The sequence below is a fragment of the Crocodylus porosus genome, unplaced genomic scaffold (assembly GCF_001723895.1).
Source record: "Crocodylus porosus isolate Cpor-Errol unplaced genomic scaffold, CroPor_comp1, whole genome shotgun sequence".
Lineage (NCBI taxonomy): Eukaryota > Metazoa > Chordata > Crocodylia > Crocodylidae > Crocodylus > Crocodylus porosus.
Window position 1 is genome coordinate 32,492,189 of NW_017728931.1, and position 13,164 is coordinate 32,505,352.

Below are 13,164 nucleotides of genomic sequence, written 5' to 3' on the forward strand. Positions count from 1 at the left end.
TATGGACTGACACAATATACTTCATAGCAGAAGGTATAGATGTATAGATACTTTCACACCCTCCTGGATACCTAAACCAACGAGTTCCAGAACACTACTAAATAAGATGCATACAGTTCAGCTTACAAGCTGTTTTTGCCTTCTTTCTTGTACGTTGTTTTCATTATGCCAGACTTGTAGCCCTGGAGATCTCTGAATCCTGAAAATCCCTTTTCATAAAGTGCTCACATCTTCATTAAATGACTCTTGTACTTTGAAACAGTGTTGTAACCTCCATGTTGTATGGCAATTAGATTACTGGTTGATGAATTGATTGGTTCCTATGCCTGATATATAGGCTTTTCCTTTGTACCTTTTGTTGGATAGACTAGAGGCCCTGTGGTACTGACCATCTTGCTAAGGCTTCAGCAAAACCTTCATTCAACAAGGCCTCAGCTTCTACCAAGCCTCCTTCCCTGTCCATTTTCTTAGCTTAACAAAGTTTCTTCTTCTGACTAAGTGCCGTTCTCCCCCTCCCTTTTTCTTCCTGGAAGACAATATCAGGCTCAGTTGGGCTACCAAAAATACGACTCAGGAGTCTCAAGGCCCTTGCAGATTGCACCTGGAAGATAAGACAAGTGACAGAAAGATAGGGAGGTTTGAGGGGAGGTTCAGCAATAAGGAGCAACCAACTGGTACACATACCAAAGTAGTGACATAAGGCACACTTTGACATGGGTACCTGTATGGTAAAAAATCCTGCAGTTAGGATGGAAGAATCTCATTCACTGCTACAGCCTGGGAACTGACTGGCTAAGCAGCAGCTCTTCATAAAAGTACCTGGGGATAACAGTGGACAGTAAGCTGGATATGAGTCAGCAGTGTGCCCTTGCCAAGAAGGCTAACAGCATACTGGGCTGCATTAGTAGAAGCGTTGCCAGCAGATTGAGAGAAGTAATTATTCCAGTCTATTCTGCACTAGTCAGGCCACATCTGAAGTACTGTATCCAGTTTTGGGCCCTTCACTATAGAAAGGATGTGGATAAGTTGGAGAGAGTCCAGTGGAGAGTAGCAAACATGGTTCAAGGGCTGGGGCAAGAGACTTCTGAGGAGAGGTTGAGAGAACTGGGCTTATTTAGTCTGCAGAAGGGAAAACTGAGAGGGGATTTAACAGCAGCCTTTAACTACCTGAACGGTGGTTCCAAAGAGGATGGAGCTAGACTGTTCTCAGTGGTGGCAGATGACAGAACAAGTTGCAGCAAGGGAGGTTTAGGTTGGATTTTAGGAAAAATTTTCTCACTAGGAGGGTGGTGAAGCACTGGAACAGGTTACCCAGAGAGGTGGTGGAATCTCCATCTTTGGAGGTTTTTAAAGCCCAGCTTGACAGCCCTGGCTGGAATGATCTAGTTCAGGATCGTCCTGATTTGAGCAGGGGGTTGCACTAGATGACCTCCTAAGTTCCCTTCCAAGCCTAATTTTCTACGGTTCTAATATAACTCTTTTAAAGCACCAAACCTTTAAAGTTGCAAACAGATGTTGCCTTTTTGCTACAATAAAACAAATCGTGGTGACACAAAGGACATTTATTCCTAGTAGCACAGTTTTCCCACTCTGTCAGCTGGTTTGTCTTTGTTTTTGCAGATTGAATGTCATCCATATCTCACCCAGGAAAAGCTGATTAAGTATTGTCAATCCAAAGGAATCACTGTGACTGCATACAGTCCCCTTGGCTCCCCTAGTAGACCATGGTAAGAGTATTTGTGGCCTTTCTCTGTTTGGAGGGGTAGGGTGTGCGTATGTGCGTGACTTGACTGTTCTGAGAGAAATTTTATGAACAATGAGATCCGTGATGGATGGTGCCGTTCCATGCTTAATATACTAGGCCCTTGTTATCCTTTTCCTCTTTATAGGGCCAAACCAGAGGACCCTACTCTTCTGGAAGATCCCAAGATTAAAAAGATTGCAGTTAAACACAACAAAACTTCTGCTCAGGTATGATGGGGTCACTTTGCCTCTTTTTAATTGTCTCACAGGAACATTCACTTCATTAACAGAGAGACTTGCTAGAAATGTTATTGTCTTTTTAATTGCTTTCAGAATAGAGCAATAATCAGGGAGCAAGTAGTTGCATCTAGAAAGAAGAAAGACCTTACAGGTCTTTATCATATGCTGCTAACAATTAGGTTTAAAGATGGAAAACCAAGCACATGCCTGCAATACTGAATTGTTACCGTGAACTCTAGCAATTAAATGAGAGTATGGAATATTTGAACACTGAGTATTCAGCCTTCCTAACCTAGCATCCTACTGAACTCATCATGAAAGCTTTGTTTCTTCCCCATTGATTGAGGCTAGTTGTTTTTTCTTAGTTTTCTAGTGTGCATTGTTGAAAATTGCTTACAGCTGCTGTGTGGCAATGTTTGTACCTCTTTATGGAATTTTACTCGGAGGAATGTTTCAGGAATAGTAATTCCAGACATCCTTCCAAACAAATACCATCCAAGCAGAGTGGATTGAAAAGTGGTACATCTTTGCCAAAAAACAATCCTGAAAAATCTGTCTCTTCTCCTCCCTCCCTCTCCGTTTCTCACTATCCAACATGCACACACTTCTTTTTGTTTGAAGATTTTCAAATGTTTTGACCAACTCCAAAATGGGAATATTTACTAGATATTATGTTAAGGCCATCATGATTATATAAGCTTAACTCCTGAGTAACATAAATTGGAAGTTTCACTCAGCATTTAAAAGAAAAACTATCCAGTTGGCATTGAAAATGGTGACGTATCAAAATAGTAAATAGTGTGTTTACAAACTGTGTACTTCACCTACTGGATGGAATCTGTTGCTCAAACTATTAAGTGGATTCTTCTGAACAACAAACTTGTTTTCTGCAACCATGATTGGTGTATTTGAATGTAAAACATGGTAAATGCCCTGAAAAATGTGTTAAGAACAGCCAACCCTGTAATGACTGATAGCTTCTGCGTCAGCAGCATTCTGAGTCTTTTGTTCACAGGTTTTGATTCGATTTCACATTCAGAGGAATGTGGCTGTCATTCCAAAGTCGGACAAACCACATCATATTGAGGAGAACTTCAAGGTAAACATTTCAAATTGGAATGTTGCGTGTCCATACTCTCTCATTATTCTGAAGTCTACTTTAGAGGGAAAGGAAGGGGAAGGGGGAAAGTACTGCATATACAGCTGCATATGAAAATAAGTGTGTATACCTTTTATTTCCTAAATTTCCAACTAAGAGAAAACCAAGTTAATATCATCACACCTCCTACCATGTTTCTTAGCATCTTGATAGCCAAGACTGAATTCTGCCCCTGTGCAGCTAGCATTAGACTTAAAAGCACAAGAGGCAGTCTGGATGAAAAAATGACCATGTAGCAAGAAGATGAATAAGGCCTGTTACAGCAATAGGTGATGATGATGATTTCATACAGAAAAGGTCAGTTATAGCTCTTTGGTCATGACCTAAGAACAAGTTAAGACAGTTCTTCCACAGAGTACAAATTAATACATGGTGCTTGCTGCCACAAGATTATCATTGTCCCCAAGGCCCAAACCCAACGCTTCCTTTAAAGGGTTTAAGTTGAATGTACCTGGCTAATGAGTTGCTTAAGGGGGATATTTCTGACCACTTACATGAAGCTGAGATCCTACTCTTTAAAGCAGGTGCATAACTGTTGTAGTTGTAGAGAAATAATCCCCATAGGGAATGGCAGAGAGGAGGCCGATTCTTCTCACCTTTCAGACAAATAGCCTCATAATTAGGATGCTTGCCTAAAGATTGAAAGGTCCAGGTTCTAGACCACTCTTCTTCAGAGATGGTTTGAACCTGCATCTCCTCTTTCCTGCCAGAGTGCCCTAATGACTGGGTCTACTGTGGAAACTGAACTGTTGGGCAGTCCAGAGGGGAAAAGATGTGTGGGGCTAGAAGGAAGGTAAGGTTGAAGGAGCTTTCCTCTGTAGTTCAGGGAAGTTAGTGGTCCTCTGGAAGGTTCCTGGCCTGAGCCTCACAGGCAAGCTTTCTTCCATCTGGCCCACTGAATTAGTATCTCTTCCCCTCCTAGCTGCCCAATGGCTCAGCTTCAGAAGCAGATGCACTTCTTGCTCTACCTAGATGCTGGCCCCATTTAAAGCAGACCTAGATGCCCAAAGACAAAAAGATTTGCATAATATTATTTAGGAGCATTACAGTTTGAGTGTGAATCTTCCTTTTTCCTCACATGTGGACGTACCTCCAACAGGACTCTTGCTAACATAAACAGGATGATGGGAGAACGATCACACAAGCAGCCTTCATTGCCATATAGAATTACTTGCTCATAGTCCTACAGAAACCATTGCATGTACTCAGGGAATTTGGAGGCTTATCTGCCCTTAGAATATAAGGTGTCTGCTTTGCAGTTTGCTTCTTACAGAAGTTACCAGAACTCATTTGAGGTTTATTCTCTGCCAAAGAAACACAGGAGTATAAAACACATTATTCTCTGAAGAGTTTCTGGACTTTGTGAGAAGAAACAGATGATAAACGCCTCTATCTTGCAGATATCTTAGTGCCAGGTATTCTATCCAACTAAGTATTTAAATAGCTTTGTTGTTCAGGGCAGTTACTCCCTTACTTTAGGTTTTATGTTAGGCACACTCAGCAAATAAAAATTAAGTGAATGGGATGCTGTCTTTTTCAGGTGTTTGATTTTGAACTGACTCAAGAAGAGATGGAATCAATCCTCAGCTTCAACAGGAACTGGAGAGCTGTTCTTGTCCTCCCGTAGGTGTTGCCTTCTAACACTATAAAACAGTAAAACTGTTAGTTATGCACTGCTGCTGCTTGTAGCTGTATGCAGTTTCTGAGCAGATAGAGTTTTACATTTCGGACATTGAGTAGGAAGCTAAATTGTTGGACTAGTGAAGTTAAGCAGGCAGGCAGCCTTTACAGATCATCTCTTTAGGAGGTATTGGACTTTTTGGCTCGATGTCCTAACTAATAACTATGTCAGTGATGTGTCCTTTAAACCAAGTTTTGTGTTATGGAGCGGGAGGAGTGAGGCCAGAAATCCTTTTGGGACCAAATCCAATTCCTTGCTTATGTGGCATTTAGAGCCATGTTAATCATGCCTTCCTTGTTCTAGCCTGCTTATCTTAAGCATGTGCAGACAACTCAGCTATAGCTCCTTATAATAGCCCCTTCTATTCTATTCCTCTTCAGTTCCTGGGGAATTGTGCAAAAAAAAAAAAGAGAAAGGATTCCATAAATAAATACCAGCACAGCTAAGCTATTGGCCTTCAAAGGTGGAAGGGCCTAACAGTCATTAGTTGTTTCTTTTTTGAGACTGTTTCTAGGTCATAGGTTCCTACCAAAGGGGGAGCTAGATTGGCCCTACTGGTTGCGTCTGTATGACAATGCTGACTGCGCAGTCATTTAGTACTTGTATAAACAAGTACTAAATGATTGTGCAATAGCATTGCTAAATGGCTTTTAGGTGACACTGACTGCACAGTTGCTTGTTCCTACTGCACAGTAGCATCGTGTCACACTTCCTGCCATGCAGTGCTACTATGCAGTAGGAAAAAGCTACTACACAGTCAGTGTCTCGTGTAGATGCACCCAGTGTTTACAGTCAGGAATTGCTTAACATTTGCTTATGCGCTATTCAAACCCTGCATCTTCTAAGAGATGCATATATTCAAATACTGAGAATAACCTCTCCACTCTCTCTCTCTCCTTAGGGCTGTCAATCACAAGGACTACCCATTCAAAGCAGATTACTGAAGCTGTAGTAGCCAAACATGGAAGAAATACCAAAGTGAAAGACTCTCCTTTTCTGTAGTTCTTTTTTTCTTTTCTGCCCATTGTGGTATTTTTTAAACAAACTTAGATACTTGACAGAAGAAATCTTTTGTTTTTAGGGGGGTTGTTTTTTTGTTTTTTTTTTGTTTTTTTTTGTTTTTAGGAGGGGGAGGGGGAGCGGTGTTGAAAAGGCAGTTCAACAGAATGCATCCAAAGGGGCTAGAGGTGCCTATCGCTGAGCCGGTTAGCAGGAATCATTTCTAGGCTAAAACTAAATAACATAACTTCCTTCTTTTTCATTCCATTTATTTGTTTGTGTGACTAAGTTGAAGCTGAGCTATATAACTAAGGTCACTAGTTATTCAGAGGGGTAAAGGAGAGAGGTACCAACATATCACTGCCCAAGCGTCAATAGACATTGTATTAAACTTCATAACTCTCCATGCAGTTGTGAGTGCTCTGTCAAGTAATTACAATGTGAATCTCTAATGTATGAGTCCTTAAATAATTCAGAATACAAGTATTTGAATAATTACTGTACAGTTCAGTGTATTAAACACAGTGCTTCAGTTGTTTTATGGAGCCTGTTCTTGACTTGGTCTTTTGTATACATTCAAGCCAAAGTAAGTTTGTCCTCATGTTTCCTAGAGGCACAGAAAATGGATTCTTATCTTTAATTTCTATGGCAAAAGGGCAGGTAGGGGTGTGTGTGTGTGTGTGTGTGTGAGAAAGCACATGCCTGTGTGTGCACATGCTTGTGCATTTTTTTCAACTTGTTGTACTTTCCATCTTGAGCATCAGATCTACCAATTGAAACAAAAATCCAGGGAGGTGAAGGGTAGGAGGACATGCATGGGGTGACAGGAATTGTAGGCTATATTGCCTTACTGAGATGAGTTGACCATATATGGGTAGAGACAGGCACTCACCCCTGGTGATTAACCCATGCATTAACCTGGGCATCTGCATACCTAGTCCTTATGAAAAAATAAGACTGAATTTGTTTTGGTAGTATTAGGCACAAAGTGCAATTGTCATTACACAACTTGGAGCCATTGGTCAAAACAGCCTTTGAAATAAGCCCTGGATCTACAGAAAGTAAACAGGAACAAGAACCATATGTCCAAAAAAATACTGGAGTAGGGGTGGGAAAAATACGGTCAAGTAATTTCATCCAGCCTGTGGGTGGGTGCCCACCAATTAATTGTATTCCGCCTACCCCACAGCTGCCCCTGGTGCACTCACATGAGGGTTGGGCTTTGCCCACCCCTGCTGGGGCAGCACACTGCATTCCCAACCTCATGTAGGGGACAGCCCGGCCCTGGCTCCAGCCACGCACAGCTTCTGAGTAGACCTGTTGTTGCCGCTGCTGAGGGAACTGCTTAGCTCCCCTGGCTCCTCCTCGTGTCTCTGCTGCAGCACTCCAAGCAGCAGGTAGGGAAGTGCTGGGGGGTGGGGAGAAGCTGTACCTGGGTGGAAGCGTGGAACCCAAGACCTGTGCCCAGCAAGGTAGGGGGAGTGTAGAGCCTGGTTTGGCTCGGTTCCATTGCATGGGATTCACATGCAGCTCCCAAGACTTGTATGCCACTGTGGGGAAGCCCTATGCGATGGAGCCAGCAGCCTTTGCCACTCTCTGCTCTCATATGAAGATCCTAGGACTCTGCGGTGATCCCTGCATGGATGGAGCCAGGCCAGCTCAGCACTGCTCCCTGCTTCTCAGGTGGAATCCTGGGATGTGCACATGGTGGCAGGGAGCAGGGCTAGGCTGCTGGCTTCATCACACAGGACTCCCCTCTTGTGGCACACAGCTCTGGCCAGGTCCCAGGCGCTGTATGTGAGATGGGGGAAGCCTCGCATGATGGAGAGAGAGTGGCTGGGCCCTGCTCCCTTCTGCCGTGTGCAGCTTCTGGAAGTGGCTGAAGCTGTGCGCCCACTGGGGGGTTCCACCTGTGTAGACCATAAGTGTCCTGAGGGCCTGCCACTTGCTGTTGCTACTGCAGGTGGCAGAGGATGTGCACCATGGGGGGGGGCATGTGGGGGAGCCCCACCCCCCACACACCACCCTACCCCACATGCCCACAACTACACCCCCCACACATACCCACACCCACACACATGCATACCCCACTACACACAACCCCTGTCCCCCATGCACACCTCCCACACACTGTACAAAAGTAAAACTTTTTTATACAATCACCTCTATATGTGCCATGCAAACAAATGTAAATCAAGACAAATATTTTCTGAAATAAAATTAAAATATGTTATGGTAGATGTTTGATTTTTAGCATAGCATTTGTTTTGTCTCTGGTTCCAAGATGGTTCCACTCCCTTCCTCTCCGTTCCCAAAAAGAGTACTTCTGGGAGCAAGGGGAGGGATTTCTAGTGGCAAAGGTCCCAGTATGGTGACCAGGGAGCAGGGCACCCATCAAGGCACAGGGCCACCCTTTCAGCCCTCAACAGCTCACCAAAACTGATTAAGTGGCCCTCTAGCTGAAATAATTGTCCACCCCTGTATTAGAGTGACATATAGTCAGCTAAATGATTTAGAATTCTTCATATCAGAGAAAATTAGGGTTAGGACCTCAGGAGGTCACATCTAGTCCCTGCTCAAAGTAGAACCATCACCAACTAGATCATCCCAGACAGGCCTTAAAAATAAAAAAACTAAATTATCCCATCCAGGCCTTAAAAACCTTGGCAAGCTAGGCCTTAAAAACCTCCAAGGACAGAGATTCTACCACCTCTGTAGGTAACTTGTTCCAGTGCTTCACTACCCTCCTAGTGAGAAAGTGTTTCCTAATATCCAACCTAAACCTCCCGTGCTGCAGCCTTGAGACCATTATTTTGTCATCTGCCCAGAGAAGTCTAGCTCCATCCTCTTTGAAACCCCCCTTCAGGTAATTAAGAGCTGCTATCAAATCCCCTCCCAGTCTTCTCTTCTACAGACTAAATAAACTCAATTCCCCCAGCCTTTCCTCAGAAGTCATGTGCCCTAGCCCCTGAATTATTTGTGTTGCTCTCCACTGGACTCTCTCCAATTTGTCCACATCTTTTCTATCACAGGGGGCCCAAAACTAGACACAGTACTCTAGATCTGGCCTCACCAGTGCAGAATAGAGTGGAATAATTACTTCCCTCAATCTGCTGGCAAAGCTCCTACTAATGCAGCCCTGTATGCTGTTGGCTTTCTTGGCAACAAGGGCACACTGCTGACTCATATCCACCTTATTGTCCACTGTAACCCCCAGATCCTTTTCTGCAAGGCTGCTGCCCAGCCAGTTGGTCCCCAGGTTGTAGTTGTGCATGGGATTGCTCAGTCCTAAGTGCAGGACTTGGCATTTGTCCTTGTTGAACCTCATGAGAGTCCTTTGGCCCAATCCTCCAATTTGTCTTGGCCACTCTGAATCTTAGCCCTACCCCCCAGCCTATCTACTATTCCCCCCCCCCAGCTTGGTGTCATTTGTGAACTTTTTGAGGATACTCAGTTTGGCCTAAAATAAGGGAAGCTAAAAATACTAGCATAGTACTGTCTTAGAATTGGCAGTAGAGAGTGCCTGTTCTCAGGTTTCAATTAATTTCCAGTTTGAGTAAAAACTAAGCTTTGTATCAGTTCTTATTCACTGTCTGAGATATGATGGTGGCAATATCTAGTCAAATACAAGACGAGATTTTTCACAGAATCAACGTAAGGAAATCAAACCCTTCATCTTATACAAGGAAACTGCATTAAATATATGACCTATTTTTGAACAGCTGATGAAAGCAGCATGTGCTCAATAGTGGAAACCAAATATGAAGAAGATTAAAAGCAGACAACATTGTGCATAATTCTAAAGTGCATGGCCTATATTGGACAAACAAGGAGAGATTAGTACAGCCCATCTGAATAATAAAACACATAGTTTTGCCCACTGAGTGCAGTCCCCCTTAACACTGACTCACACTGAGTTGTGCTGAGCTGCAGAATCACCATGGCTTGAAATGCTGTTCACTTTGCTGGGGCCCAGCCAACAAGCTATATTATGAACCTTTTGGCTTTGGATTAATATCATGCATAGTATATACTATGTATAAGTAAGTACCAAAGTCCTACATGAAAATGTGTTTATGGAGTACCTATGCTAAATTTTGCAGCAGTTTCAAAAAAGGTAAAATGCATCAATTCTGGATGAACTAAGTATGCGGGTAGTCTATAAACATTACCACAGCTATGTTTATTTCAAGGTCAGTTTTTTTCAAATATGTTCCTTCCATGTGCTCAGGGAGAGCAGGGGTCCGATGGTAAGGAAGGGGGGGGGGGTAGGGGCTGTAGTGGGAAGAAGTTGGGGTGCAGAGGGCAAAGGGGCTACCTGACCCCCAGATTTATTTTCCCTTCTGTAGCAGTGAGGCAGAACCAAATTCAACACAAATGGCCAATAGTTAGATTCTATACCTAGAAAATTATACCAAATTTATAAATTTTCCATATATAGAATCTAATTATTAGGGCAGTAAAGTAAATACAGTATTTAAAATATGAAGCAGTCCAGTGCCTCTGAATCTGCCATTAAATCTCCTTTCAGCTTGCTATTTCTTGAGGTAGCACTAGCTACTAGAAACTTCAGTAAGAGGATTACAGTTAAGCTTTGCCAAGCACATTATTTAAATTGCAAAAATAACTGAGGTTTTAGTGATATTTTTATTGGACCAACTGTATAATTGGGAGACAGGTTAGGTAAATTTTTGGGTCTAGTGCCCTTTTTCAGGTTTGATTTTCAAGCCCAAAAGCTTGTCTAACATCTCCCCCAACTGTATGGTTTGTCTAACAAAAGATATCACCAAAACAACTTAACTTCTCATATATTTCCTTGGCCATCATGGCTACAACAACACTCCAACTCTACTTAAACTGAAGAGTTAGTCACTTGAAAGAAGAGGTGTGTGTCTTGACAAGGTAAATGCCTTCTGGAAAAAAAAAATGATTACATAAAGGCCAACATATGCACAAAAGGGGTTATATTAAGGTTGCATTAGCATGGACAGTAAAATGAATATTTCAACTTTCCAAACCATGCTGTGTTAAAGGAGTTGTGACTTGCTGGGTGTACTGAAAAAGAAAAATATTACTAATAATAAGACTGAACATTTATAGCAATCATCTCATCCTCACAAATTACCAGGGTTTGAACCCTCAAACTTCAGCCCCCATAATTTGAGTTACAGGATTGACAAGGACAAGGGTACTTTAGGAAAATGAAGTGCTGCATCCAGAGAAGTGTTTTAGGGAGAAGTCTGTGGGAGGGGTAGTGGAAGTAAGGAGGGACAGAGGGATGACTTCTGGCCACTAACCAGTAGCAGCTCCTCCTCCAGACCCTCCAGTGGCCAGCCACTGCTTCACTTCAATGGTTAATTTACATCTCCTTCCAGTTAGTGGCTCTTTAAGCACATCTGCCATTCAGAACCTTCATATACCACCAAGGTATATGTCTGGTGCCAATCTGTTTCCTTTCTACCTGGCTTTCTAGATGCAGACTATTTCTTAGGTGGTGCCTTCTAAAAGGCTGCATTATATCTTCTTAACCGAATGGTATGTCTACGCTGCTCAACGTTGTCTTTGACTATGCTAATGCCATACTCTGTGCCCTGGATTTCCCACACACCATATGGAAAACCTTATTAACAATCACCAGCAATCAAGGAATATTGCACACATTAGACAGCACACAACCCTGCATAGCATTACGTAGAACATTGCTTTTTAGTCCCTTAAGGGGTTAATTCTTCTCCCTCCAGCCTTAATGACATAAAAGACAGAAGTCTGCCCCATTCACAAACCCCACTATTACTAGTGTTTCCTTAGGTCAAGTTTCTCTAGGAGAGTACCTGTGCTTTTTTTTTTTTTTTACCTGATTTGATGGGACCACCAGACATACTCCAAACCCTACGTGGAAGAGCAGCTTTGGGGAGGGAAGGACATCTGTAGCTGGTTCTTTATTTCCCTAAGGCTTCATTATGCAATCATCCAAGCATTATGACTTTGAAGACATGAACCTAACTTTTTTGGCAGGAAGAAGAAATACCACAAGTGCTATACAGAAAATGCTCGTCAAATTAGGTTCACAAAAGACTGCACCAGTAAAGCAGAACTTACTGAATTTAACAGGTTGAATTGTAGAGCAGAATAAGAGAACCAGTCACCCTTACAAAGGCTAAAGCCACATACTAACACTTCCATTGCAAGTACAGGATAGTATATTGGCGCCATGACAGACACTATAGGGCATCTATAGACATTACATTTTTCTAGGTTTAATTCAGGCTACAACTGTCACTATATACATATGGACACCTGTAGTCTGAATTAAAATTGGCTCCAGTCTGAACTAACTAATCCTCATTGAATGAGAATTAAAGTAATGAAGACTAGGGCAGTCCACATTAGGCAAGTTAAACTGTATTAAACACGTATATATGATGATGGTTTTAGAAAAAACACTCATTAGGAATTCAGATAAGCAGATAGGTATTTCAAATATCAATCCACTCAAGGGAAACTCAGTTGGGTTTTTCCAACACAACAGAGCCTATCATGCACAAATTAACACCTTTTATAAAGTCATATGTACCAACGACACCTCACAGGCTGCGTCCAGAATGTGGCATAGCAGACACATCTGCAGCACTGTGTACCGCACATTCAGCTGTTCTCCAAGCTGCAAGGGAGCAGCATGGGGGGCAGGGGTGGGTTTAACCCCTGGATATCCAGGGATCAAAAAAGCCTGCACACAAATATAAAAAAACCAGAGCAGCATGTGCAAGGGCAGCACGTGCCACTCAGAACTGGAGCCTGGCCAGCCAGCACCACACTACAGGGAAAGTCAGGCTCTAAATGGCAGGATCGCCACTGCTGCAGTCTCAGGAGGACCCCAGAACCCCCGGTAAGGTTGCTGGGGCCAGCCCAGTGCGGGCCCCAAGCTCTCTTACCCCACCCAGAGTAACCTGGTGCATGGCACAGGTGTTCCCTGGGGACAACTAGCAGCTCCACAAGGTGTCCCGCTGCTTGTTGTCCCCAGGGGAAACAAACGTGCTCACTTGTATGAATGGGCCACAGTGACTAAGTATCAAGTCAGCTGCATGGCATTTTAGACAACTGCAACAATGTAGCATTGGTTACACAGGCTTATTATTGCCTCCTAATTACTTTCCACAGCATAAACTCACACACCTAGGCCAAGAGCTGAGTGTGTTACGGGACTGTCAATGATCATCTGTTAAACCTTAATTCAAGTTGAAATTTGATGTGAGCTGTGTGATATGAATCTGTTAACACGGCTTAGAAAACGCTGAACATGTCTACAAACAGGCTATATTCTTTGAACTTCAGTCTGCAATGC

The 13,164-nt window shown here is 43.0% G+C and overlaps 1 protein-coding gene across 1 annotated transcript in view; it reads left to right on the plus strand.

The window, feature by feature from the left end:
• The window catches only part of LOC109316434 (aldose reductase-like), a 14,563-nt gene extending 8,196 nt beyond the window's left edge, over positions 1 to 6,367 (plus strand). The window contains exons 6-10 of the mRNA XM_019544509.1: positions 1,621 to 1,727; positions 1,890 to 1,971; positions 2,999 to 3,082; positions 4,683 to 4,765; positions 5,725 to 6,367. Coding sequence (XP_019400054.1) covers positions 1,621 to 1,727; positions 1,890 to 1,971; positions 2,999 to 3,082; positions 4,683 to 4,765; positions 5,725 to 5,767 — 399 coding nt within the window. The 3' untranslated portion in view covers positions 5,768 to 6,367. The remainder of the gene's footprint in view (positions 1 to 1,620; positions 1,728 to 1,889; positions 1,972 to 2,998; positions 3,083 to 4,682; positions 4,766 to 5,724) is intronic.
• The last annotated feature ends 6,797 nt before the right edge of the window (positions 6,368 to 13,164 follow it).